Source organism: Meriones unguiculatus, chromosome 7 (assembly GCF_030254825.1).
Source record: "Meriones unguiculatus strain TT.TT164.6M chromosome 7, Bangor_MerUng_6.1, whole genome shotgun sequence".
NCBI classification, from domain to species: Eukaryota; Metazoa; Chordata; class Mammalia; order Rodentia; family Muridae; genus Meriones; species Meriones unguiculatus.
The window spans coordinates 4,458,967-4,483,254 of record NC_083355.1 but is presented as its reverse complement, the minus strand read 5'-3'; the positions used below and the strand labels follow the sequence as shown (position 1 = coordinate 4,483,254).

General features: G+C 57.6%; 1 protein-coding gene across 1 annotated transcript in view; it reads right to left on the bottom strand.

Moving 5' to 3' along the window:
• Nucleotides 1-24,288, bottom strand: part of LOC110549932 (dynein axonemal heavy chain 17) — a 49,387-nt gene that overhangs the window by 19,996 nt on the left and 5,103 nt on the right. Inside the window, 21 exon segments of the mRNA XM_021639429.2 lie at nt 876-998; nt 1,527-1,762; nt 2,623-2,815; nt 4,287-4,402; nt 4,636-4,843; nt 6,161-6,378; nt 6,459-6,554; nt 7,263-7,427; nt 8,192-8,425; nt 9,706-9,867; nt 11,637-11,903; nt 16,587-16,778; nt 17,135-17,299; nt 17,691-17,852; nt 18,788-18,879; nt 19,249-19,396; nt 20,176-20,278; nt 21,700-21,865; nt 22,311-22,518; nt 22,647-22,820; nt 22,915-23,197. Of these exon segments, the coding sequence (XP_021495104.2) occupies nt 876-998; nt 1,527-1,762; nt 2,623-2,815; nt 4,287-4,402; nt 4,636-4,843; nt 6,161-6,378; nt 6,459-6,554; nt 7,263-7,427; nt 8,192-8,425; nt 9,706-9,867; nt 11,637-11,903; nt 16,587-16,778; nt 17,135-17,299; nt 17,691-17,852; nt 18,788-18,879; nt 19,249-19,396; nt 20,176-20,278; nt 21,700-21,865; nt 22,311-22,518; nt 22,647-22,820; nt 22,915-23,197 (3,711 nt within the window).

Below are 24,288 nucleotides of genomic sequence, written 5' to 3'. Positions count from 1 at the left end.
AATTCAATCCCTGGGACTCACACCGGAGGAGACAGCCGACACCCATGAGTTGGCCTTTGACCTGCATATCCTGTGGCATGCACATGGACACACACACACACACACACACACACGTAAAGTAAATAAAGGCAATTAAAAGTATTTTGAAAATTTAAAAAAAAATTGAAAATGGGAGAAGGAATTCCCGAGGCCTCACCCCTCACTGAGGAGGGTTGGCAGCTAATGGCTGCTCAGGGAAGGAGGGCCACTTCCTCTAGTGGCGTGATCACTGGGCGGTTGCCCGAGCTCATAGGCCCACACCCGTGCTCATGCGAGCAACCCTAATTAAACTCAGTGGGCCATTAAAACAGAGGACATAAAGCCAGGCTGGAGAGATGGCCCAGCAGTTAAGGGCACTTGCCGTTCTTCCAGAGGACCCGGGTTCAGGTCCCAGAACCCGCCTGGTGGCTCACAACTGCCTCTGACTCTAGCTCCAAGGGATCTGACACCCTCTGCTGGCCTCCACAGGCAGCAGGCACACACACGGTGCCCACAGTCATGCAGGCAAGGCATCCTTCCGTGGGTGGACAGGTGGATGGATGGATGGAGACAGACAGAGCAGATAAGGCAGAAGGGGAACGGGAAGAAAAGCCACCCAGGGGGCGTGGCAGTGGGACAAGGCAGGGGAAAGGGAGAAATATGAGTTGTGAGGGAGTTTTGCAAAAGGACTGTTATATCTCAAGATTTTCAAATGCGTATGAAAGGGGCCCCTCTCACCGGCTGCCCCCTCCTGCGTGGGGTGGCGCTGGCCTTTCCGGTCCCTCAAGCCCTGGGTCCCTTCCGGCACCTCGGCCCTTCACTGTGCCCCCCTGCCCTGGGTGGGGGTGACGACTTACCTCCCCTTTTTGATTGTGTTCCTGCCCAGCAGCGGGTCCAGCACAGGTTCTACCGTCTCGCCAATGTTCTCAATGAGCAAGGTGTCACCCTCTGAGATGGCTTGCTCAATAATGTCCAGATAGCTGAGGACGGAAGGGAGACAGGGCGCGGCTTGGGGAGCCATGGGGAGCATTGCTCGTCTCTCTTGCGGAGCAGAATGTAGGCCACACACGAGATGACAGATGCCCAGCCTAGCCAAGAGCCTGCCAGTGACACGACGGCCAAGAGGACACAAAGAGCCCAGGCCTAGCTCCCCTCTCCCGGTTAGTGAGATGGGAGGAAAGGCACCCGGTCGAGTCTCTGCTGCTGGGCCAGCGTTCCTATAACTCCCAGGAACTGGAATTACAGATGGTTGTGGGCCTCCGTGTGTGTGCTGGGAACCAAACCCAGTTAGCTCCGGGCTCAAGACGTGAGCGGGGCAAGCCTGGGCTACTTCCCGAGGCCCCAGCCATGTTCCCATGTGCAGGGAGCGAGGCATGTGTCAGTGTGGGCTGCACCCTTGCCCCCCGGCTCTCTAACAACACGTGTGCCCGAGGCACGTGTGCCCGCACAGGACCTGGTGCAGGTGTGTGCACAGGCCCCTACTGACCGCTGTCCGGCCCCAGCCGCACCTCTTCTGCCCCAGGCGAATGGCCTTCAGCTCACTGCCGTATTTGTTTTTGATCCACTTGATGCCCTGAAGCTGGGCATCCACAATCAGCGGCCAGCGCTCTGTGTTGCACAGGATGGTGGCGTTCTCCGTGGACATGCGGTCGCTGGGCAGACCCTGGTTGTTCCAGGAGGCCACATCCGCGTCATCTGTGAGCAGGGTCAAGGGGTCCAGGCCTGGCGTGATGGGGATCGGGACCTGCAAGGGAAGGAACCTGGCTTGCTTTCAGTGTGCGTGCGTGTGAGCACGTGTGTATGTGCTCAAACGCCATGAGGTCAGAGGACAATTTGCAGAGTTGGCTCTCTCCTTCTACCACATGGGTCCTGGGGCTCAGATCTAGATTTTTAGGCTTGACAGCATGTTGCTTTACCCACTAAGCCATTTTGCCAACCTTCTTATTTTTTAATTTACTTTGGTTGATGTATGTAGTGTTTCACCTGCTTGTCTGTGTGCAGCGAGGGTGTGTATGTGGTCCCCAGAGGACAGAAGAGGGCCTCAGAGTCCCAGAAATTGCAGTCACAGACGGTCGTGAGCCTCCAAGTGTGTGCTGGGGGCCAAACCCAGGTCCTCTGCAAGTGCTCTTAACCACCGAGCCACCTCTCCAGGCCCACTCTGGTGTACACTTTGAGGCAGGGTCTCTTGCTGAACTTGGAGTGCACTGATTTGGCGGGTCTGGATGCCAGCAAGCCCCAGAAATCCTGTCTTCACCCCCACACCCCCAACATCAGCACCCGAGCTACAGATACATGCCGCCATGCCTGGATTTTATGAATTCACAGGTCTCCACAACACTTCACTGACGGAGCTCCCGTTTTTTACTGACACTGTTCACCTTGCTTGCATGTCCTGAAGTTGGTATTGACCACTTCGAAGAGCGAGCTAGCAGAGGAGGCACGCCCTCACGCTGCTGCATGGAGAAGCAGCTTTGCGAACATGCCAGAGATGACGTCAGCCCCAGCAGATGGGGTTGACCGAGCCCAGGCGGGGGTGCAGTGTGGCTGCGTCTGCCCTGCAGGAGGCCCTCGGTAGCCCTGAGTCATGGCTGCCGCGGTACTTACCTTTAGTTTATCTATGTAGGGGATCCAGAACTTTTCCATGAGTTCGTTGCGGTACTTTTTGGTGAAGTAGCCCACGTAGGAGACAAAGGCAGAGATGAGCAGGACGTCCCCACACAGGGTGACACCCTGTTCCTTGAAGTTCTCCACCGACTCTGCCCAGCGCACATTTTCTGAAGCCAGGCCTCCCACGAGTCTGCGAGAGGACAGGGAACGGGGTGGGGGTGGGTGGGTGGCCTGCCAGCCAGCAGACAAAGTGGCCAGCGGACTCTGTAGACAGCAAGGTCACCTGACAAGCCTAGCCCGGAGTCCGTGGCTCGGAGTAACCGGGCTTTGGAGGGAACTCGGGAAACAGCCCGGCCCTTCCTGGCAACACATGGGGGTGCTGCATCTGCCTCTCCCTGCTCAGGCCACCTGTGCCACATCCCTTCCCTGCGTCAAGGCCGCTGTGCCCCACAGGCACGCCTGGCTGCCAGGGGAGCCGGATTGAGAACATGGTGCCTGTGGGGCAATGCAGCATGTGGGGGGACCCTGCTGGCCGCGCAGGAGTGGGGCCCCAGCCTGTGTGTGGCCCTTCCTAGGCCGCAAGCTGGAAGACTGGTACCGAGTCTTAACCGGTGCCCCGTGGGTCTGAGAGTGCCGCCCCTGGGTGCCGTGCCCAGCGGCCTTGCTTCCCCACCGTCTGGAGGCACTTCTGATTTTCTTGACCGATGAGGTCACCTCCCTCAGACAGATGGTGGGTAGGGTTGCCACCAATGAAGGGGGCTGGGGCCTTCCCAGAGCTCCCAAGTGGTGCCGATGGGTCAATGGCTGCCAGTCCCCAGGCTGAGAGGAAACAGGTGTTCACATAATGCGCTCTGCCACCCAAACTGCAGAGCCGTGCCGTCCACCACAGGCCATGAACCCTGTGTGCTGGCTCCAGACCTGTGGGTGGCAGGCCTGTGCGAGGGAATGCATGCTGGGGCCAGGCGCTGTGGGCACACACCCGCCATCCCAGCTAAGCTGTGGCTGTGGCACACACAAGGCCCCGGCTTCCATCCCCAGCACCGCGCCTGTGACACCAGCATCTGGGGAGGAGTGGCGGGGGTGGGGGGAGGGGGGAGCAGAAGGTTCATCTTCTGATACATAGAAGTTTGGGAGACACACCGCCTCAACAACAGCAGAACTGTGCTTGGAGCAACAAGAGAACTCGGTGTGTGTTCGCCACCGAGCACGTGATTTAGATATGGGGCACACAATCAGTTTCTCTCACACCCCTGCGCTTTCCAGTGGGGCTGCCCGAGTGAGCAAAGTGCGGGCTATTAACACGGGCCCTGGGCACAGCCATGTCACTCACGCCTCAGCCCCACGGGAGTGGCAGAGCCCTCCCAGTGAGGCTCAGGGCGCTGGCAAAGCTCTCCTCTGGCGCACTGTGAGTGTTGACAGTGTGTGCAGAGACTGTCAGAAACACTCTGTCCCCCCATAGTTATGGCCTTGGCGCTAACTCTACTGAGGTGGACTTTGTTGCTCTTGGAAGGCCTAGACGGCATTTCCCAAGGACGCTGGGGTGCCTACAGTCTGAGAGCAAGGGATTCTGGGTCACTGGAAATTCTGCCCCTTCTAACAGCGTGTCCTTTCCGGGGCCTGGGAGACAGGAGGTGTGGCCAGGGTGAGGGGTCAGCAGCTACCTGTTAGCTAGTGAGATCACCCTGTTGGTGGCGTCGGCCTCCTGCTGACACTTGATTTTCTCAGCTGTCGCTTTCTCGAATGCTGAGGTCAGGTTGCTCAGGTTGGCATTCAGTTCCTGCAATACCAAGTCGGGGGTGTTCTCAGCTCCAGGAGGCTCAGGGCCTCGAGGCCCGGCATCTGTCCCCTCCCATCCCTCACCCCTACCCCAAGCATGCTCTGGGGCACCACCCTCTGTCTGTGCCAGTGACCGTGGGCTGTGCCAGTGAGTTTTAAAGCAGACGCACTGGCTGGTAGGGAGCGTGTGTGGGGCACGGTGTCTCACGGGGCCTCGGGCTGGCGAGCACTTACGGCGATCTTGTTTTTGATCCGGGTCAGTTTGTCCTGCGCCTCAGCCAGCTCGGCGTTGGCCTCCTCCAGGGCCTGCCTCTTGGGGGCCACGTCGCAGTAGACCTCGTAGAAACGCACGATGTTGATGCACCAGGAGCACAGGCCCGCGGCCGCCGTGGACTTGGAGCGGATGAACTCAGGGTCAAAGGTGGGGTTGCCCTGGTACGGCCTGGAAGGAAACCGCGGGTGCCGAGCTGGGCTAGGCCAGAACGCAGGCCCTGGTTCCTGCTGCCTGTGGCTGGCTCTGCATCTCAGGCCACCCTAGCCATGTTTACAGCAGCGGGAAATACTGACATCTCTTCTTTTTCAGTCTCTGTGGTGTGTGTGTGCTGAGGCAGGGTCTCTCTGTGTAGTCCTGGCTGTCCTGGAACCCTCTCTGTAGACCAGGCTGGCCTCGGGCTCAGAGCTGCCTACCTCTGGGATTAAAGGTGTACACTACTATGCCCAGCCTAAAAATGCTATTAGGAGCTGGAGAGCTGGCTCAGAGGTTAAGAGCACTGGCTGCTCTTCTGAAGGTCTTGAGTTCAACTCCCAGCAACCACATGGTGGCTCAAACCATCCACAGTGAGATCTGGTGCCCTCTTTTGGCCTTCAGGCACACGTACTGTATAAATCTTTTAAAAATGTTATTATATTTTATTTGTGCCTATATGCAGGTTTTTGTGCACGTGCCCATGGTGTGGAGGACAGAGGGCAAGCTGTGGGAGTCATTTCTCTCCTCCTGCCCTACCACATGAGTCCTGGAGCGTGAACTCAGCTGTCAGGCTCCGTGGCAAGCGCCTTTACCTGCTGAGCCATCTCACCAGCGCCTGCAGCACACACTTCTTGCGCCTTAAATAATTCCATATTGGCCAAATAGTTTTAGCATCTGAGCCGTCTCCTTCACAAACAGGGGCTGGAGATACTGCGGTCACAGTTGTGGCCTTCTTTTCTAGCCTGAGACAAGTGGCACCACAAGGGTCACCAGAGAGTTTGAAGGACACATGGCTGGGAGCATCACAAAAATGGGAGCGCCTTGTAAATGTCAGCGGGGTCCCCAAGATACCTTCCAAGTTCCAACGTTATCCCCCAGAAAGGCCCAACACCCAGTGAGAACCCCAGTGGGTGCTCAAGGTGTGGTGAGCACACACACACCTGTGTGCATGACAACAACAGGTGCTTATACACCCTGGGGTGTTCGTGTGGTGTGTGTGTGTGTGTGTGTGTGTGTGTGTGTGTGTGTGTGGCCAGCTGCTCTGGCAGGGGCAGGTCTCTGGGCAGGGCTGGCCTCTCCCCAGTCCTGTGGCCCTTGGCTGCTTGTGTTGTGTTCCCGGCCCCTCTCCCCCTCCTCCCCCCCCCAGCCTACCAGTTGTGTGTGGGAGAAGCTGTGGTTTAAATTCAAAGTTGCAGGGCTTCCTACCCGCCTCAGCTCTCTGCCTGTGGGTGGGAGACAGAGGTGGCAGGCTCTCCGGACTGGAAGTGAGGCTGGCCCTGCCCTGCTGCTTACTTGAAGGCCTTCAGGCAGGCCTCGGGGATGTGTTCCTTGTCGAACCTCTTCAGCGAGTCCAGGAACGTGTCCACCTTGCCCATCATAATCTTTGCCGCCTTCCAGCTCTTGTCCTTGGGGATCTTGCCCCCGGGTGCTGTCAGGATCATGACAGCGGCTGTGACATTGACCACGGCGTCCGGCGGGGAACCAAAGGACTTCAGCTCTGTCAGGTTGTTCTGTGGAGACCAGACTGGGAGGGTCAGCACTGACTTGGCCTGGCCACCCCAGCCCCTCTCCTTCCCGCTCGGTGGGTCACCTTGTTCAGAGTATCCAGGGCCTCTTGGGCGGCCAACAGGGCTGGCTCGGCCTTCGCCAGGTCTGTTTCGCAGGCTTTCTGTTTCTCAGTGACGTTCTAGAAGGGGGACCAGCAGGAAAAGCTCAGCGGAGGTCTGTGCAAACATTCATACACATATCCATCCATCCATCTGTCCATCCATACACCCAACTAGGGCAGGCAGGGGAATGGGGAGCATGGGGTTAACTCTCTTCCTCGCTAAAGCCAAGGCCCAGTGCCTCTGAGTCCCGTCACCAGATACCGGGGACCACTGTCTTTGTCGGATGTTCCAGTCACTGGTGTGTCTGTGTGTGCTCACTTATGAGACTGGACTCTTTTGCCTTGTCTCCTTGACCCTCAACTCTTGCTCCCAAATGAGACCAACCACACGCCATGCTGAGGGACCTGGGGTGCTCAGCTGGGATCGGGTCCCTCTGTCCACTCCAGCTCCCAGGACTGACTCCATGGTTAGCATCGTGGGGTCCTAGGCTCGATGCTCTAAACCAGAACACCACAAATAACAGCACGCCAAAGATGATGGCGAAGCGGGTGAGGTAGTGCCCTGTGGAGGGCCAGGCCAGATTGGGCATGGCCAGCTCCTGGGGTCGGGGGACTCTGTGAGGAGCTTGGCTGCCTGTGGGCATTCTCTAAGGAGACCCCTCCTAGAATCCAGCCTGGACTCGGGCCGGGCCTGCTCTCCCGGGGTTGCCTGGGTCGGGAGGTTTGTCCTTGTACAAACCTTGCTTTGGTGGCACCCGGCCCCTCAGGGAGGCCCGAGAGACCCACCTTATTGATGACCTCGACCTTGATCTCCTCCTCATCCGCAATGGCCTTCTCCTTGCTGACCTTCTCGGTCTCCACGCCCACCACCTGGATCAGCTTGTCCGCGTTCTCATTCTTCTGTTTCAGCTCGATCTCCTGGACCGCCAGCTTGGCTTTCAGGTCATCCACCTGGGGGTGGGGGGCAGCCAGGAGACCTCGCACGCCTTGAGGACAGCATGTGCTGCTTGCCATGGGTGGCTGGCTCCCCACTCCCAGGGCCTCTTTCTGGAGTCTTTTTTAATATATCAAAGGAGATCTTATATTGAGCAACTAGCGTATGCATGAAGGTACCTATGTGAGACCCTACCCCTGGGGTGCTGGAGTCAAGGTGACCACATAGAAAAAATGTCAGCTGAACTTGGTGGTGTTGGGGGAGGCATTTGCACAAATCTGTGATCCAGGTGATTGGGAGACAGGCAGGGAGACTACCAAGAGTTCCAGGCTAACCTGGTCTACATAGGGAGTCCCAGGCCAGACAGGACCCCCTTAATAAGAATTGTCAGTTGAGAGTTGTTGAAGGCCTTGGGGTGGGGGTGGGGTGTTTGGAAGAGTGGGAGAGACGCTGGTACTGGTACTGGGACTCCAGGACTCCCAGGAGCTGCTAAGAGGCCCATCTTGGCCCAACTTATGTAGGGAGGAGGAGGCTGGGAAGAATGGCTGCATTTTCATGGGCGGCCTTGGACCTGAGAAGTGGGCCTTCCTGGACACAAGGCATGACGTCATCACAGGAGCAAGAGTCCACTGTAATGCTGACGTCAGCAAAGTGGCTTTGGTTGCTCATCCATTCTCCGGTCTGCAAAGGCCGGAGCCAGGCCCGGGTGTGACTGACCCCCGCCCCCAGCCCCTGTGGCGAGAAGGTTCCACAGCCGCGGCCCAGGTGCCAACGCCCCTACCTGAGAGGCTGTGCTCTGCAGCTTCATGAGGCCGTTCTCCAGCCGCTCAATCTTGGCCACCAGCTCCAGCCTCTTCTTGGCCAGCAGGTTCTGATAGAGTTTGATCTGCTCCAGAAAGGTCTTGGGTGTGGTGTAGTTGTAGCGCCTCTCGGTCGCCAGGTATACCTTGGACATCTCGTTCACGGTGGTGTGCACGTACGACATGAAGAGGCTGATGGAGGTCTTCACCTCGGGCTGCAAGCCAGGAGACACGAGACGGGCGGGGTGGGGCGTCTCTGGGCCCCCATGACACACCCACTCCTCCTGGGGGCCCAGCTCACTACGGAGGGCCCAGGAGACTCACTCAGGGCCTCGAGGAGTGGAACCAAGGCCTGCCCTGTCTCGGTCATCAAGAGATGCGGGAGAGGGGCTGAGGAGGTGGCTCATTTCAGACATGAGCCGAGTTCCAGCTCGAACCCGTGTAACAAGTGTGGCGGCACTCGCTTCTGATCCCGGGGATGAGGGGGTGGGGACGGGGGCAGGAACACCCCGGGGCTCGCTGTCCAGCCAGCCTCTAGATAATCACCAACTTCCAGGGCAGGGAGGGACCTTTTCCCAGAGGAAGTGGATTGCGCTCCTGAAGCTGGGACCCAAGGTAGCTCTGACTCACACACGCAGAAGCGCACGCACGGACGGACACACACGGACACACGCATGCACACACCTGTGCCTCCCCCACATACGTGTGCACACACATACAAGTGCACACACAAAAAGAGGGTTTTCAAGAGGCCTCAGTGGGTAAAGCTGGTTGCTACCAAGCCTGAAGAACTGAATTCGGTCCCTTTGGGCCCACCCTCAAGTTCCCTCTGACCCCCACCCCTGCGCAGTGGTATGTGTGCGCCATCCCCCAGATACAGACAAGTGCACATGCGCATGCATGCACACACCCACAAAGTGAATGATTTTTTTTTTTTAAGGCGAGAGAAGGAACTGAAAAGAGACGCAGGGGAGCAATGCCGTTGAGCTGGGTGGAGTGTCAGGTGACCGCATCACCTCACTACGGCTTCATCCCAGCACTTGGGGCCCAGCAGAGCCTTTCCTTGGACACACATGTGCACAGATGCCCATGCATTCATGTTTGCATACGGGGAAAGTGCAGAGCTGAGGTTTGGGGGTCCACCCTCTCGTGTAGCCCAGGCTGAGCTCAGACTCGCTGCCTAGCTGAGGCTGGGTCTTGAACTCCTGAACCTCCTGCCTCCGTCTCACAAGAGAACACGCTTCCCTACGCCAGTCACACCCACAGGCACTGTGGGCGTTTCCTAGGTTGGTTCCCTGGGCTCGGTGACTCTCTGCTGTCCTCCCTGAGTCCTCCCTAAGGATGAGCCCTTCAAGCCTCTGCCCCACAGAGGGTCCAGGCACCTCTCTTTCAGTCTTGGTTGATTTGCAAACATGGCCACCTACGCCAGAGGCCTGGCAAGGAAGCACGCCTGTGTCAGGGACCGGAGCCCAGATCGGGGTATGCTCTGCCTCACCTCGATGCCCCCCGTCTCCTCCAGGAAGCGAGCACTGACGGACACCAGGGCGTTTTCTGGCCACTCATGAAACCAGTTGATGCTTGTGCAGTTGACCACAGCAGGGAACTTCCGGGCTCGCACTCGCAGGACAGAGCCCACCGGGGAGAAACACAGAATCACCTGCATGTAGGAGAAACCAATGTCTGTGTGTGTGTGTGCGCGCGCGCGTGCGCTGAGGTTAGACCTGCCATTTTGGCAGATGGCTCCTAGCACAGTGCTCTCCGGGCCCCAGTGTCCACAGGGTGCCTCTTCAGAGCGGTATGAGGCATGGCTGGGTCCCTCAGTGAGTCAGTACTCAGCTCCATAGCTCTAACTACTGCTGTGAGGTACAGGATAGCCCACACCTGGCTGGGTGAGGAAGGGGTGGGGATGGGTCCTGTCCTGGGCAGACTAAGGCTTAACAACCAGGAAACTGTGATTTGAGTTCAGCTGGACATGGAACATCTCCTTCAGGCCCAGAAGGCCAGTTTCCATACAGGGCACTGGCTTCCTGGGCCTCCCCGGGAGCCAGCCTGAGAGAGCTGTGGGGAAATGTCCAGGGCTCTCCTGATGGACAGGGACATAGCCTCTCGTGGTCTCAGCCTTCCCTTTGCTCACTTTCTGGCCCTTTCTCTCAGGGGCACAGTGTTTGGTTGGATGGGCTGGGCTGCCGTGTGGGTCAGCCCAATGGCTCGACCTCCCATCTCTCTAGAGATGACCAGCATTGGCAGCCCTTGGTGGCTAGGGCCTTGACGGGCTGTGGGAGTGCGCTGCAGCCATCAGGAACTCAAGTCCCACAGGCACCATCCATTGCCAGGCCTGTGAGAGCCAGAGGGACACAGAGGGGACATTGTCTTGCTGGGGAACATGCGGGCACTGATGCTCAGCATGGCGGCGGGGCTGGCTCACTCCAGCTGAACCCTGTTTTCGGGAGTTTAGCTTTCCTACGGGCAATGCTCAGGGTCAGGGGCTGCTTTCCTGCTCTAAAAGTTTTATGTATGTTTGTGTGTGTGTGTGTGTGTGTGTGTGTGTGATGCGTGTAGATATCAGAGGGCAACTTTGTGGAGCAGGGCCTTTCCTTCCACCTTCTTCTTGGTTCTGAGAATTGAACTTGGGTCATTAGGCTCATGTGGCAAGTGCTTTTAGCTACCCTAGCCAGCTTTCCACCCCTGAAGAAGTGCTCGTCAATTTTTAGAAATTACTATTTATGAGAGTGGGGAAGAAGAGGAGGGAGGGGGAGAGGGGAAAAAGGAGAGAAAGAGGGAGAGGAGGGAGGAAAGGGGAGAGAGAGGGAGAGGGAAAGAGAGGAGAGGAGAGGAGAGGAGGGAAAGAGAGATAAGAGAGGGAGGGGAGAGAGAGGGAAAGGGAAAAAGAGGAGAAGGAGGGAAGAGAGGGAGAGAGACAGGAAAGAGGGAGGGAGAGAGACAGGAGAGAGGGGGGACAGAGAGGGATAAGGAGGGAAAGAAGGGAGAGAGGAAAGAGAGAGAGAGAGAGAGAGAGAGAGAGAGAGAGAGAGAGAATATATGCCTGCAGGTGCCTCTGGAGCCAGAAGAAAGGTTTGGAACATGCCCTGGAGTTATGGGTGGTTGTGAGCTACCTGATGTGGGTGCTGGGAACGGAACTCGGGTCCTCTGGAAGAACAGCCAGCGCTCTCAATTGTTCTCTCTCTGGCCCCTCAAGGTATTTCAATCTATTTACACTCGATGCACACATCTGGACACAGTTTCCTCTAGCTCCAGGATACTCCCATCAGCCATTTGAAATGACCCCAGGCCCCAGCGCCTCGGCTGCTCCCCATCACCACCACCCTTTCCTCCTGGGAAGAGAGAGTCCCAGCTCTGTAGAGAAAGATCCAGGCTAGAGGGGGAAGAGCCCCGGGCCCCGCCCTGCGCGCGGCGTGCCCCGCCTACCTTGAGCTGCTTGCGCACTTTGTCAATGAAGAACTTCCAGCAGGCCTCTCGGGTGTCGTTCATGCCGAGGGACTTCACCTGTGGCCGCATGGAGGAGATGATATTCTCCAGGTCGTCGTCCCCAAACAGCCCCGGGATCTCCCCGGAGGCCAGCAGGTCGTTGATCAGCACCAGGAACTGCTCCTCGGCCACCTGGGAGTCCGTCATCAGGAACACCGAGGGCACGTTCTTCACCGCGGCCTTGATGTACTGGGTAGCCAGGTCCACCTGGATTGGGTGAGGACCACGGACTGAGTGCCCTCCTCTGGGGTGCCCTCACCATACTCACGTAGCGAGCACACGCCTGGGCCAGCTTCCTGGGAGCACACAGACAGGTCTGTAGACGAGGCCCGGAGACCTCGAGGGCAGCCATCAGCGGCTGCCTGTGCAGGAGGGGAGGTTATCCAGCCCCAGGAAGGATGGACACAAACCCAAAGGCACCATGATTCCAACAAGCAGAGAGAGTCCGCTTGCATGAGGTCCCAAGAGCTGTCACATTCGCAGAGAAGGAAAGGGCGAAGGGCAATGGCCAGGGCTGAGGAAGGGGAGCCGGGGAAGTTTCGACTTTAAGGCTTTCTGTTGTTATCGCTGCCATTCTATTGATTTTTAAATGTGTATTTGCCACAGCACTTGTGTGGAGGTCAGAGGACAACTTGTGAGAATCACTTTTCTCCTTCTCCACATGTCTTCTCTTCATGTGGGGCCCTGGCATTGAATTTAGGAGTGCGGAGCCATCTCACCTGCCATGTTGGTTTTGACACAGGGCGTCATACAGCCCAGGATAGCCGTGAGCTTGGTAAGGCTTGGCATAGCTAAGGCTGAACTTGAACTGCTGATCCTCCCACCTCCACCTGGCAAGTTCTGGGGATGCCACTTACACCTCAGCCTCCGGCTAAGTCTGTAAGCTTCTGGAGACAGACGGTTGGCCAACAAGGTCCACGTGCAGAATTGCAGGACCAGCCAAATAAAACTAGTCTGCACTCAGGCTCTAGGGCCTGATCCTGGGAGGAGTGATCAGTCCTCTGAGTGGCCTGACCATGGCATTCTCCTTCCAATTTCCTGGGAGAGGTCAAAGAAGTAAGTATGCCTGCGCCAGTGGCCTCTCCTGGGGACTCCATGCCGAGCTTCAGCTGCCCCCCATGACCCCTTTCTACCTTCAAAATCAGCAGCACGAAGGCAACTCTTCCACAGCAACCAAGTTTGGCCGACAGCATGAGATGCAGCCGCAGCCCCCTCTGAACCACAGTGTGTGTGTGTGTGTGTGTGCGCGCACGCGCATGTGTGTGAGGAGTTACTCCAGAAGACTTCATGTTGACAATTCCAGGCTCTTCCTAATTCTGGCTTCTCCTCCAGCCTCAGCATCGAATGTCCCCACAGTCTTTACCCCAGTGCTTCTGGTCTCCTGCTAATTACAGCTACTCTTCACTGCCAGCTGACAGGCTCCTAGCTCACAGCATCACCCACAAAAAGCTGGTAAAGTCTTTAAGGGAATCTCAAATTCTTCTCTCAAGTGTCACAAGCGAGGCCTTTTACCATCTCAGCATGCTTACCCTTCCAAGATCCATAGACCAGCCCTCTGAGCTCTGAGCGCTCCATGGCTTCTCTAGCCCAAAGTTCAAATGCCACCATGATCCTCTCCCAAATGACACACACGTCTGTCACAGAGATGAACCCACGGCCTAGAACCGATGTCCATGTTAGTTAAGGTTTCTATTGCTGTGATCAAACACCATGACTGAAAGCAATTTGGCGCATGCCTTTGATGCCAGCTCTTGGGAGGCAGAGGCAGGTGGATCTCTCTGAGTTTGAGGACAGATGTTGTTAAAAAGAAAAAGGTAAGAAAGGGTTTATTCCAGTTTACAGCTCTCAAAGGAAGCTAGGGAAACAGGAATTAAGGGCAGGAACTGAAGCAAAAGCCATGGAAGGATGCTGCTCACTGGAATGCTTCTTGTGGTTTGCTCAGCACCACCCTCTCCCCGCTTCTTTCTTGTGAGACCTTACTATGTAGCTCTGGCTGCCCTGGAACTATGTTATGTAGACCAGGCTGGCCTTGAACTCACAGTCAACTGCCTGCCTGTTTCCCAAGTGCTGGGATTAAAGGCGTGTACCTCCACGGCAGCCTGGGCTCAGCCTGCTTCCCTAGAGCACCAGAACCACCATTGCAGGGAGACACAGGCCCAGTGAGCCAGGCCTCCCTGTATCAATCATCAGTCAAGAACATGACATGCATCACAGGCCAACCTTGACAGAGCATCTTCCCGACGAAGCTTCCCTCTTCCAAAGCGACATGGCTTATGCCATGTTGATAAAATGAGCCAGCGCATCCTCTTCTCCTCATTTGTAGGGCTTGGGATGGAACCAGAGGCCTTCTGTTGCACATGCCAGTAGCGGCTCCACTAGGGTACTCCAAGCAGTGGGCTTGTTCTGTTATTGTTTGTTTTAAATTGGGTCTTACTGTAACTCGGAACACCCAAGCCTTCTGTCTGTCTTGCCTCTTAATCGTCAGGATGACCGGTAAATGCCACCATGCTGGGCCTAGTTTCTTCTTCATGAACAGATGTTCATGAAGGGCCCCGAGTGGCTAGCTCACCTATTGCACAGGAGCCCACGTCTCTGAAATCTCTCAGTTTAGAGAAATGTCACTGAGGTTCCTCTTTGAGGGTTGATTGGTGTCAAACTTCATATTTTTGGCAAGCTAATTTTTTGTTTGAAAGGGAGAAAAAAAAAAAAGCTCCAAATTTTTGAAAAGCCTCAGAACAGCCTCAGGGTGAGGGCCTGCCATGACAGCCAGCGAGGTGGGATCGAGGATGCGTTATCTTTCGGGCAGCCCGCGATGTCTAGCGTCTGAATCCAGCACTCACCCCGAGGGGCAGGAAGGGCAGCCCTTTCCAGACGACACACCTTGTCGGCCGGCAAGGTCCACGTGCAGGATAAGGAGCCAGCCAAACAAAACTAACCCACACTCGGGTTCTGGGGCCTGATCCTGACCCCACGGTCCGCAGGCTGGACTGCCAAGAATGAAGGCTTTGAATCTGGTTATCCGGAGAAAGCAAGGGTCCTGTCCACTCATTGCCGTGGCCAAAATGGTAGATCCTGGAAAAGCTGTTGGGCCACAGATGCCTGGGGTTGCTGCTGGGTGGCTTGCTTGCATCCTTTTGAGAATTGTCTCCCAGGTGCCCCTGGAGAACCCGCTACATTAGGGAACACCCGCCCCCACTCGGGCCTGCCCAGAACCTCTGCAGCTCTGACCTTATGGGGAGCTACCTAAAGCATCTTCTGTTGACTGGTTCTGTCCAGTATCTTCTCCTGCAAGGTGGGCCACCCTGGCATCTGTCCCTTCCTCTGGGGCATTGTCACTACCCCCCCCCACCAGTCCTCCACCTGGCTCTCCTGTGCTGCTGAGCCCACCTGCCTCTCCCCCTCTGTGGCACTCACAGACCCCATGTGGGCCATGCTTACAGGACCCCTCTTGTGTGGCTGCCCCTGCCACAGCTTCCCCACAGGTCCATCAGTCTGTCTTGCATGATTCTCCTTTGTTCTAGGGTACGGCAGGCCTGCCCCTCCCTCTGCTCACACATCTTCCTTGGGATTCCTGAATCTCCTCTTCACCTGTCTCCAGCCTCTGGCGGGTGTCCCCTATCTAGGACTCCCTTTGAAGAACTGTGGTACAGCATCACGGACGCACCAGGCCGCCTTGGCACCATACCTCCACCGTAAGACACTGAACGGCTCATGAGCCTGCTCTCCTCACGTGATGTGGGGTCTGTTCCCCAGCTCTTCTTCCACTCGTGGCTCTCGGTGTGCAGAGGGAGGAAGCTAGCCTACCCCGGGTGTGGACCGACCGATGGCTGGTACAGGGCTGCCCTGGCTGGTGTCCACCCGTTATCAGCTCTAAGGCAGACTCGGCGATCAAGTTCCCCACAGGGACAGAATGCTCGTGAGCTGACAGATGGGGCGAAACCTTCGGAAACACGCGACTCCTGAGGGTGGGGTTGGGGGGGGTCCAAACAGCACTTGAGCTGAGGCATTGACATCACTAAAGACAAACGCTTGTGTGAGGGTGTGGTGCAGAAAGCCCCCTGTGAGAGGCGCTGGCTCTCCATACTAGGATTTGACGCTAAAGTTGGCTGGTCCTTTCACATGCAAAATGGAAGCCAGCAGAAAGTACAGGCCAGCAGCCAGCAGCCGGCCAACTGGTCCCTAGGTAGTGGCTCCTGGCCTATACTCCCAATCCCCCAGTCCCCACCAGAGTCTCCTGTCCCCTTCAGAGCCTCACCTGTACCCCCCACCTCCCCATCCCATGCAACTAGACTAGGGGCTGCTGAGCTTGCTGTGGGAGCTGGTCTGGCATCGCCCAAGCCCTGCTGGGGCTGCTCCGGCATGAACATAGATATGGTCGGGCAGTGGGCTCTGACCAATCCCAGTCTCTCCCACTGCACTCCGATAACTCCACCCGGCTTAACAGTGTTTGACTGACACACACCCTCCTGTGAGACCGGCTTTCGGGAAGCAGAGATCAATCCCAAGGCCGAGCAGCATGCCTGGGGCAGACCTCCTTCACTAATGTGAGCTCAGTCAATGCAGGAGGCGTCTTCCTCAGGGCCTGCCATGCAGCAAGACGCCTAGAAGGGGCTCAGAACTCTCTAACCTGCAGAACTGGGGGCAGCTGAGGACACCCAGAGACCAAGGCAGGAATCTCACCCTCTACCCTTCCGGCCCAGTCTCCCCTCTGCCCTCCGATGCTGGGGTCCCTTGTCTCAGGAGCTCTCATGCCAGCTACCCCATTCGCTGGCAGTTTTTGTTTGTTTGTTTTTGAGGACGCTGGTGGCATCTGCTTTCTTTTCTGGTTGCCCTCACTTCGGGAAGGGGCGCGGTGGGCCTTTGCACTCGCCTCTCTTGGGGGCCCCTCACCTTGAGGTCTGAAACCCCATAGCCTTTCTTGAGGGTGATCTGGAAAACATCCAGGGCGCTGATGTAGGCCGCTAGGCGTGACAGGCTCTGCTTCCCGCTGCCGCCCACGCCCACCAGCAGGGCATTTCCCCGAGGAGACTCCAGGATACGGTTGATCTTGCAGATGTGGGCTACTGCATCCTCAAACAGCACCTGCAGAGGTCAGAGGGGCCGCGCGTGACCGCCTTTACCCCTTCCGAGAGCACAGGCCCTCGCCGGGGTCATGGGGTCGCGCTTACCAAGATCACGTGACCCCTCACGCGTGCTCAGAGGGAGTGCCTGCTCGGGCCAACCCCGTGGAGAAAGGGGCCCTCGCTGCCTCTTGGCAGGCGCCCCCTGTTGAGCCATGTGGTTGTGCTTGTTGTAAATTACACTTATGGTGCATGCGTGTGGTGGAAAAGGCACAGCAGGTCTGGGTGCCCACCAGGGGCCGCGGAAGGTCTCTGGATGAGGGATGCGTGGCGCCGTGCCTCAGGAAGGGCAGCTACTGCCAAGTGCTGCTCCCTCACCAGGTTCATGACTGCGTTGACTTCGTTGTAACTGTCCAGGACGTCCACGAGAAGCTTGTTCAGGTGAGCCACGACCGTGACAGGGATGTATTTGGGGTCACCGATCCCTTGGGTAAAGTGGCAGAAGATGTTGGGTCTGGCGAACAAGTTCTCCTCCCCTAGATCCTGGGGCCGAGACAAGACGCTCTGCTTCTCTGCCACCTCGGACAGGCAGTGCCCACCAGCGCGCAGCACACCGGTCCCAGGAGGCCTGGAGGAGGCCGGGTGTGTCTCCAAGGACCCAAACCGTGGCCGTGTCAGCCCCTCCACACCTTTGGACTCTCCCTCCCCACAGGGTGGCCCACGATGGGGGATGAACAGATGGTGGGAAAGTATAGGGGATGAGCTGGCGGGGGACAGGACTGAGGCAGCTGTGCCCACTCCAGGTGGAGGGCAGGCGTGCACTTCCTGAATTTGTTTTTTAATCTCCAACAAAGGGCCTTCCTGGAGGCTGGGGGCATCCTTGGCCCTAACTGCCTCTGATGGCATGGAAGGGGGACCTGATGGCTTCACGTACGTCAAAGAACTTCTTGGTGGACGCCATGGTGACCCTGCGCAGCGTGTCCTTGTCTTTCTCGTCAACCATCTTATCCCCGTACACCCGCTCGGCCTCATGTAGCCACAGGCGGACTAGGTCCAGGGGAGTTTTCAGAATCTCCAGCGTGGAGAACAGGATGCCCTGCCAGGGACACACAGTGCGTGGTCAGCTCTGCCTCGCCTCGGGGTGGTCGGCAGCTCTGCCTGTGCGGGTTCCCCAGGGGGCCCCCCCTTAGGCTACTGAGCCACGTCTGCCTGCGGCCAGCAGCGGGTGGCTGTGGCTCTCAGAGGCCGGAGGTGGGAGCTTCCCCCAGGGCAGGGTTAGGGGTTCGTTTGTTTTCTGATGGGGACAGGGAGGCGAGTTGTGGCTGGGTGCATTCAAGGTGATGAGGGCAGGTGTGAGTCCAGTCCGGGGAGGGCTTGGTACAGGCTAAGCCACACTGCCTTAGGAGCGTGAGCACAAAGGCTTCCTTCTGTGAGGCACCCTCTGACCCTGGGGCTGTTGTGGTGGTGGGAGAGACCCTGTTTGTGTGGAGCTTGTATCCCACGGGGTGATGGGAAGAGAGTGAGGAAATGCTACCCTTTTTCTGTGAGTGCCGAAGCGGGATGGTGGGATGGCAGGGGGTGTGCGGAGGCCTCTGTGAGGGCATGGCATCTGAGCCGCCGACAGTCTGAGGGGGAAGGGACCAGCACGGATTTAACCCTGGGCTTTGGATTTTCCATGTTAGGTGGAGGGCGTGAGCTCTAAGTTTATGTGTGGTAGGGGAGGCGGCGATGGGTGTATGACTTGCTAAACATAATGCCTGGTTCAGACCGAGCAGTCCTTAAACAAGAGGGACTGTGATGGCCATTGTCGCATTCATCATCTTCAGCATGACCTAGATCACTGCCGCCATCACCACCCTTACCGTCACCGCTGCTACCTTCACCATCACCGCCACCAATTTCACCGCCATCAGCTGCCATCCTCACCACCGTCAGCAGCCCACACTCATTTTTTTCTTTTCTTTCCTCCCCACCCTCCATGGGCCATGGACTGAGCCATGGGCAGTGTGACATAAAGATGGACAGTGGTACCTGGAAAATATTGGAGAGGTCCCTGAGGTTGAAGATGTAATGAAACTTAATGGCCGTGGGAAGGAACGTCGTTGCGATTTTCTGGTGCAAGGCTGTTACCGGAGAAAGACGCATCGATTCTTATGGACTCTAATGGCCTCAGGAAGTGCAGGGCTTATAGTTCCCAAAGCAAATGGACTATGAAACAGTGACAATTTAACCAAGAAATCTGCACTGCTCTCTGAGAAGGGCGGGCACTTGCGGCTATGGAAAATCACCCCTCCGTTCCCTCCCCTCCCCCAGGCAACTGGATCTCATGATCCTCAGAGCTGCAAGCAACACAGCACCATTTTAAAAATATATATATCGATTCCAAAGACTAGATAAACTATTTACCAGGGGGAAAGAAAAAGGCCCGCGTCAGCCCGTAAAGCGGCAGGCCTCACTGGCCGGCTGGCCAGAGAGGAGAGGTTCTGGCTTACCCAGGGCTGCAGTCACCAGCTGGTTGCTCAGCCGCTGGACCACCAAGGGGACTGACCGGTATGACAGGTGCTGTGCCAGGATTGTGTTGTAGATGGTGATGAGGGCCTCCTGGCCGGGGAAGCTCACCGCAAACACGCAGAAGTGACGCTGCAGGCAGTCACAGGCCTCTGTCAGGCTGCTGGGTCACAAGCCGGTGGCCCTGGCTAACCCTCTTGGGAGAGCAGACCCTGTCACCGTCACCACTAAATAGCGTTTTTTTTTTTTTTTTGGGGGGGGTGGTTATAGTCAGGACGCGCTGGAAATCACTGGAAACACACATTCCGTGTGAAGCAGCCATGCCTACTGTCCTGAAAAAATATTCCCAGAGGCATAGTGTGACATGAAGTGCCCAGGTCCTTGCAGTTTTTTGTGATTGGAGAGGTCAGCCTGGGCACGGTGGCAGATGTAAATCTGGACCCCAGGTACCCCACAATACATCCTGGAGTTTAAGTTTGTCTCCAGTGTCATATGAGAAAAGCTTATATTAGAACGGTATCGTGGATTGCCTGAGAGTCAGGTGTAGCTGGGCATCTCTGGAGATGAACCCCGGGGCCTGAGCACGCTAGACAAGCATGCTTTGAAGCTACAACCCCCAGACTTTCCATGCTCTGAGGAGCCTGCAATGCGGCCCATGCAGCCCTGATCCTCCTGCTTCCGAGTCCCGAGGGCTGGGATTACAGGTGTGCACCAGCACACCTGGCACATCTGGCAGCCTTCCGGGGTCACGGGGAAGGCTGTGTGGCCTCTCACCCTTCCTGCTCCCCTCAGTGTCCTGACACCGAAAGGCTGGGGGTGGGGAGGGGTTCTTCATGGTGTCAGCCCAAGCTCTATCACCTGGAACCAGGGCGAGAGCTGCCAAGGCCTGGGAGTGACTGAGCCCCGCTTACCTGTAGCCTGGGGTCAATGGTGAAGGAGCCGGAAGTGGGGTTCATGCAAGCCACATACTGACAGTTGTGCACATCCTTCAGCGTCAGCTTCTGCCTGTCGTACCTGTGTGTGTATGTGGGGGGCAGTGTGAGCGCCACACCACAGGCCCAGAGAAGCCCCTCCCTAATCGCCCTGTCATGCTCCTAAGGAAGACAAGCAGAGCAGGGCAGCAGGGTGGCGTGTGAGAGAGCCAGCCGTGTGCTGTGCGCCGAGGGAGGCTTTGATGGGAGGCAGAAGCGCCTCTGAGCAGAGCTGTGAGTTCCAGTCCTGCTCTCCAGGGGAGGTTGGTTAGCCCCGTCGGACCGGATAGCCGCCTGGTACTCCCGCCTTCACTCAGCGTCTCGACAAGGACGCAGAAGCCAGTGCAGGCAAGCGTACCTGCAAGGGCACCTGCAGTGAGGCAAGCCAAAACTGCTTCCTGCCCTCTGACTCCCCACGTAGCCAAGGCTGACCCCAAACTTGTGATCCTCCTGCTCCCACCTGCCAAGTGCTGGAATCACAGGCGTATACCTCTAGGCCTGGTTTTTATGGCCTGGAGACTGAGCCCAGGGTCTCCTGCCTATGAGGCAAGCCGGGTACCCAGCGAGCCACACCCTCAGAAGCCACGCCTCCAGGCTCTGTTTATTGGTGCGTTTCCCACTTTTTCTCCTGGTGGCTGCTGCCGCTTGGGGGTACTGGTATTCTCCAGCGACTCCTCCATCACCTGAGCACTGGTCAGGATTTCCTGCCTCTTAACTACTGTGGTAGCCTACGCTCTGGCTGAACAAAATCCCACAACTCCAACATTAACCACAGGGGCAGCAGCTTTTCAGCCTCCAGCTTTGCTTTTACAAAGCTTTGTCTGAGAAGCACCTCCCATGGGCCCTCGGAACCCCGAGACTGACTTCCGGTGTCCCAGCCCTGTCTGTGGGTCAGGCACCTTAAAGTGCCTTTTCCCTGACTCAACTGCTCCCAGCTCTGGCCTGGGCTGCTTCCTGAAGAGGTAAGTGACCTGAACCCCGATTATTGTTAAGTGTGCCACCAGGGCAGGGTCCCCTGTGTCATGCTCCCCTCCCTTCTTCCTCCTCCTCTGTCCCTCCTTGGGCCACACTCCCTCCTGCCACAGGGTCTTGGCATGTGGCCTTCTTTCAGCCCAGGCTGCTCTCCTCAGCAGCCCCAACAGTGTCCAGCTCTTAGCTCCCTACAGCTCTCTAGAGGGGCGTCTTTGACCTGCCGGGGGCTGCTCTGTGATGGACCTAGGGCTTTTCCTCAGGGCGCTCCCTGGGTCTCTTGCTGCAGAGTGGGGACCTGGCTCTTTGCTCTCGTGGGGGGTCTTGACCACAGTTCCTGACATGTTTCTGGGGTGGCAACAGGACAGACCCAGGGTGACCCTTCTGCTGGCCCTATGACCCCATGGTCTCAATGCCAGCCCCTGCCCAGCCCCCTGTTGCCTTCCCTATTACACGGCTGCCCAGCCCCAGCCTCACCCTCGCCCCACCCCTCACCAGTGCCCGTGGTCCATGTGCTGGCGGATGAGGGTGTGTGGGGCCACCGTGCCGTACTTGTCCACCTCAGGCATATTCATGTCATCGATGAAGTAGATTAGCTTCTTGGTGCCTGGGGGGCCATAGTTCCTTCCCGACTTCTTTTCCAGGGGCTTCTCCAGCACCCCTGGGGAGGACAGAAGCTTACCTACTGCCCCCATGCCCTGAGCTGGTGCCTGTTGGATAGGGCAGGACCCGACGGCCTCCCAGCAGGGGAAGGAGGTCAAAGGTGAGCAGTCAGGATCATCGGATGTGCCTGTCCCAGAGACTCTTGCCTATGGTCCATCACCCTCCACTCAACTTAGGCTCCGTATTAAAACACCAGTCAGAGGTGGAGGGTGGAGGGTGGAGAGTGGCTGGGCCTCTGCTTCAGCCTTGGTTAAACCCCTAATTGGTTCACAGCCCTAACTGGTGCGAGATGCTTTCAGCCGGTCCAGCCAGGACCCTCAGTGACCCTCCCTGACCACTGCTGCAGCATCTGCCCGGGATGTGGCTCCGAGTACCCCCGTGGGGACAGGCCCACCGTTGGGGAGGTGGCGGGTGGGCGTGAGGATGGGGCCAGGCCCTCTCACCCTGCAGCATGGCCGAGGTGGTGTAGAAGTTGAAGGGCACAGCCTGCACCAAGTAGTCGTCCGTGCCGAGGCTGTCCAGCTTGTCCCCCATGAGCACCGACTTGCCGGTGCCCGCATTGCCCACCAGCATCACAGGCCAGGCCTTCTCCATGAGCAGGTCCATGAAGTACCGGATGCGGATGGTTTCTGTGGTGTGCACCAGGGAGGCCTGGGGATGGACGGCAGGGGGGTGGTGGGAGGGGAAGGGAACACAGAGCCGGTTCTAAGTCCCCAGCGGGTCCTGCTCTAACTTAGCTGGGGCTGGGCTGAGCCCCGCCCGGCTCAGGGGCCGTTTACCTGCAGCGGGACGTCAGGGTCTAGCTCGAAATTGGGCACTTTATCTGTCCAAGGCAGGAACTTCTTTGTTTCGGGGTCAATGTAGTAGTCAAATATGGTCCCCTGCGAGGGTAACTTGATTGTTTTAAACTCATTGATCCACCACTTGCTGAACTCCACTCGATAATCAATGAGCTGTTAGGAAAGGAGAAGGGAGAAAGACAGGTTCAGGTGAGAGAGCTGCCGGGTGGCCCTGTGCGGACAGCCAGGTCCTCGGGGCGCCCGTCACCTGGTCCTGGAACATGGCTCCGCCGAAGGCCCAGAAGCAGGCAAACACGAAGTAGAGCTCGTATAGCTCCTTGGGGGAGTCGGGCGGGGCGTTCTTCTCCGTGAGCAGGCACTCCAGCAGGTACAGGATGGTCTGGATGACCGTGATCTCGGGCACCGGGGTGATCCTCTTGAAGCCCACGCGCAGCTTGTCCAGGCATGTGGGCAGGTACTTGTCGAAGAGGATGGTCAGGTTGGCCTTCTCCGACTGCACCTTGCGCCTCTCAATCCAGCTGCTCACCACCCTGAGAGGGAGGGTGGCTGTGGTCAGGTCAATCCACTTGACGAGCACCGGCCTACATCACTGCTGGGCCGGGGCGGGGGGGGCGTCGCAGGGAAACGGATGAGACAGCTTCCCGTGTGGCAGTGCCAAATGAGGGCACTTGTCAGGCCCTCAGAGGGCCTGAGGCAGAGGCCGGGCCAGTGGGGAGTCTGTGTTCTTTCTCTGGATTGGTAGCGTTCGGGGTGAAGTGAATCCAGGGCAACTGGGCCATGCCTGCTTCCTTCATTCCTTCCTTCCCGTTCTTTTTTTCTTTCCACTGTATGTATCTTTTGAGACCCATCCCACATCCTCCCTCCCTCTCTCCCTCCCTTCTCCCCCCATCCCCCAACAGTGTCTCTTGAATCTCAAGTTGTCTTTAAACTATGCAGGCTGACCTTGAACTCCCGGTCCCCCTGCCTGCACTTCTCATTACAGGCGTCCAGGGACACATAAAGCACGCACACATAAAGCACACATAAAGCACGCACTTCCCACGGAACCACAGCTCTGTGTCCCGAGAGCCAGTCTCGCTGCTACTTGGGAAGTATCTTCCCCAGCTGAAGCTGATGCTGATGGCTGGGGGCTAGGAGAAGAGAAGAGCCCCTGAGGTGATGGGGAGGGGGCACGGTGACAGCTAAGGACGGAAGGGAGGAGCGAAGCTGGGACCCTCACCGTCATTTGGACCTCTGTGTCCGGCCGTGCTTGGAGGACCCACTTAGCGGCTGGAGCGTACATATGTGCGTACATACATGCATAAGTAGACCAAGCCTGAGCTCCAGCCAGCTGAAGTTGAACCTGACATCGGAGGAGTGCAGGTCCACATCCTGGGTGACCCGTGGGAACCACCCCAGGCTGTGTGGCACAGCTTCATGCCCCAGACCGGGGTAGGGAAGCTGCGGCCAGCTGCCTGGGCTTGCGTGGTGGACCGAAGCCAGCTGCAGCCCAAGGCGAGTCGCGGAACACCTCTGGCTCCCAGACTCTCGTCCGTAATCTGGCCATGCTTACATCACCCCCGAGCCAGAGGACCACGTGGTCCTCCGCTCTCTAAGGGAGACCGGTCCACGGTGACTGCCG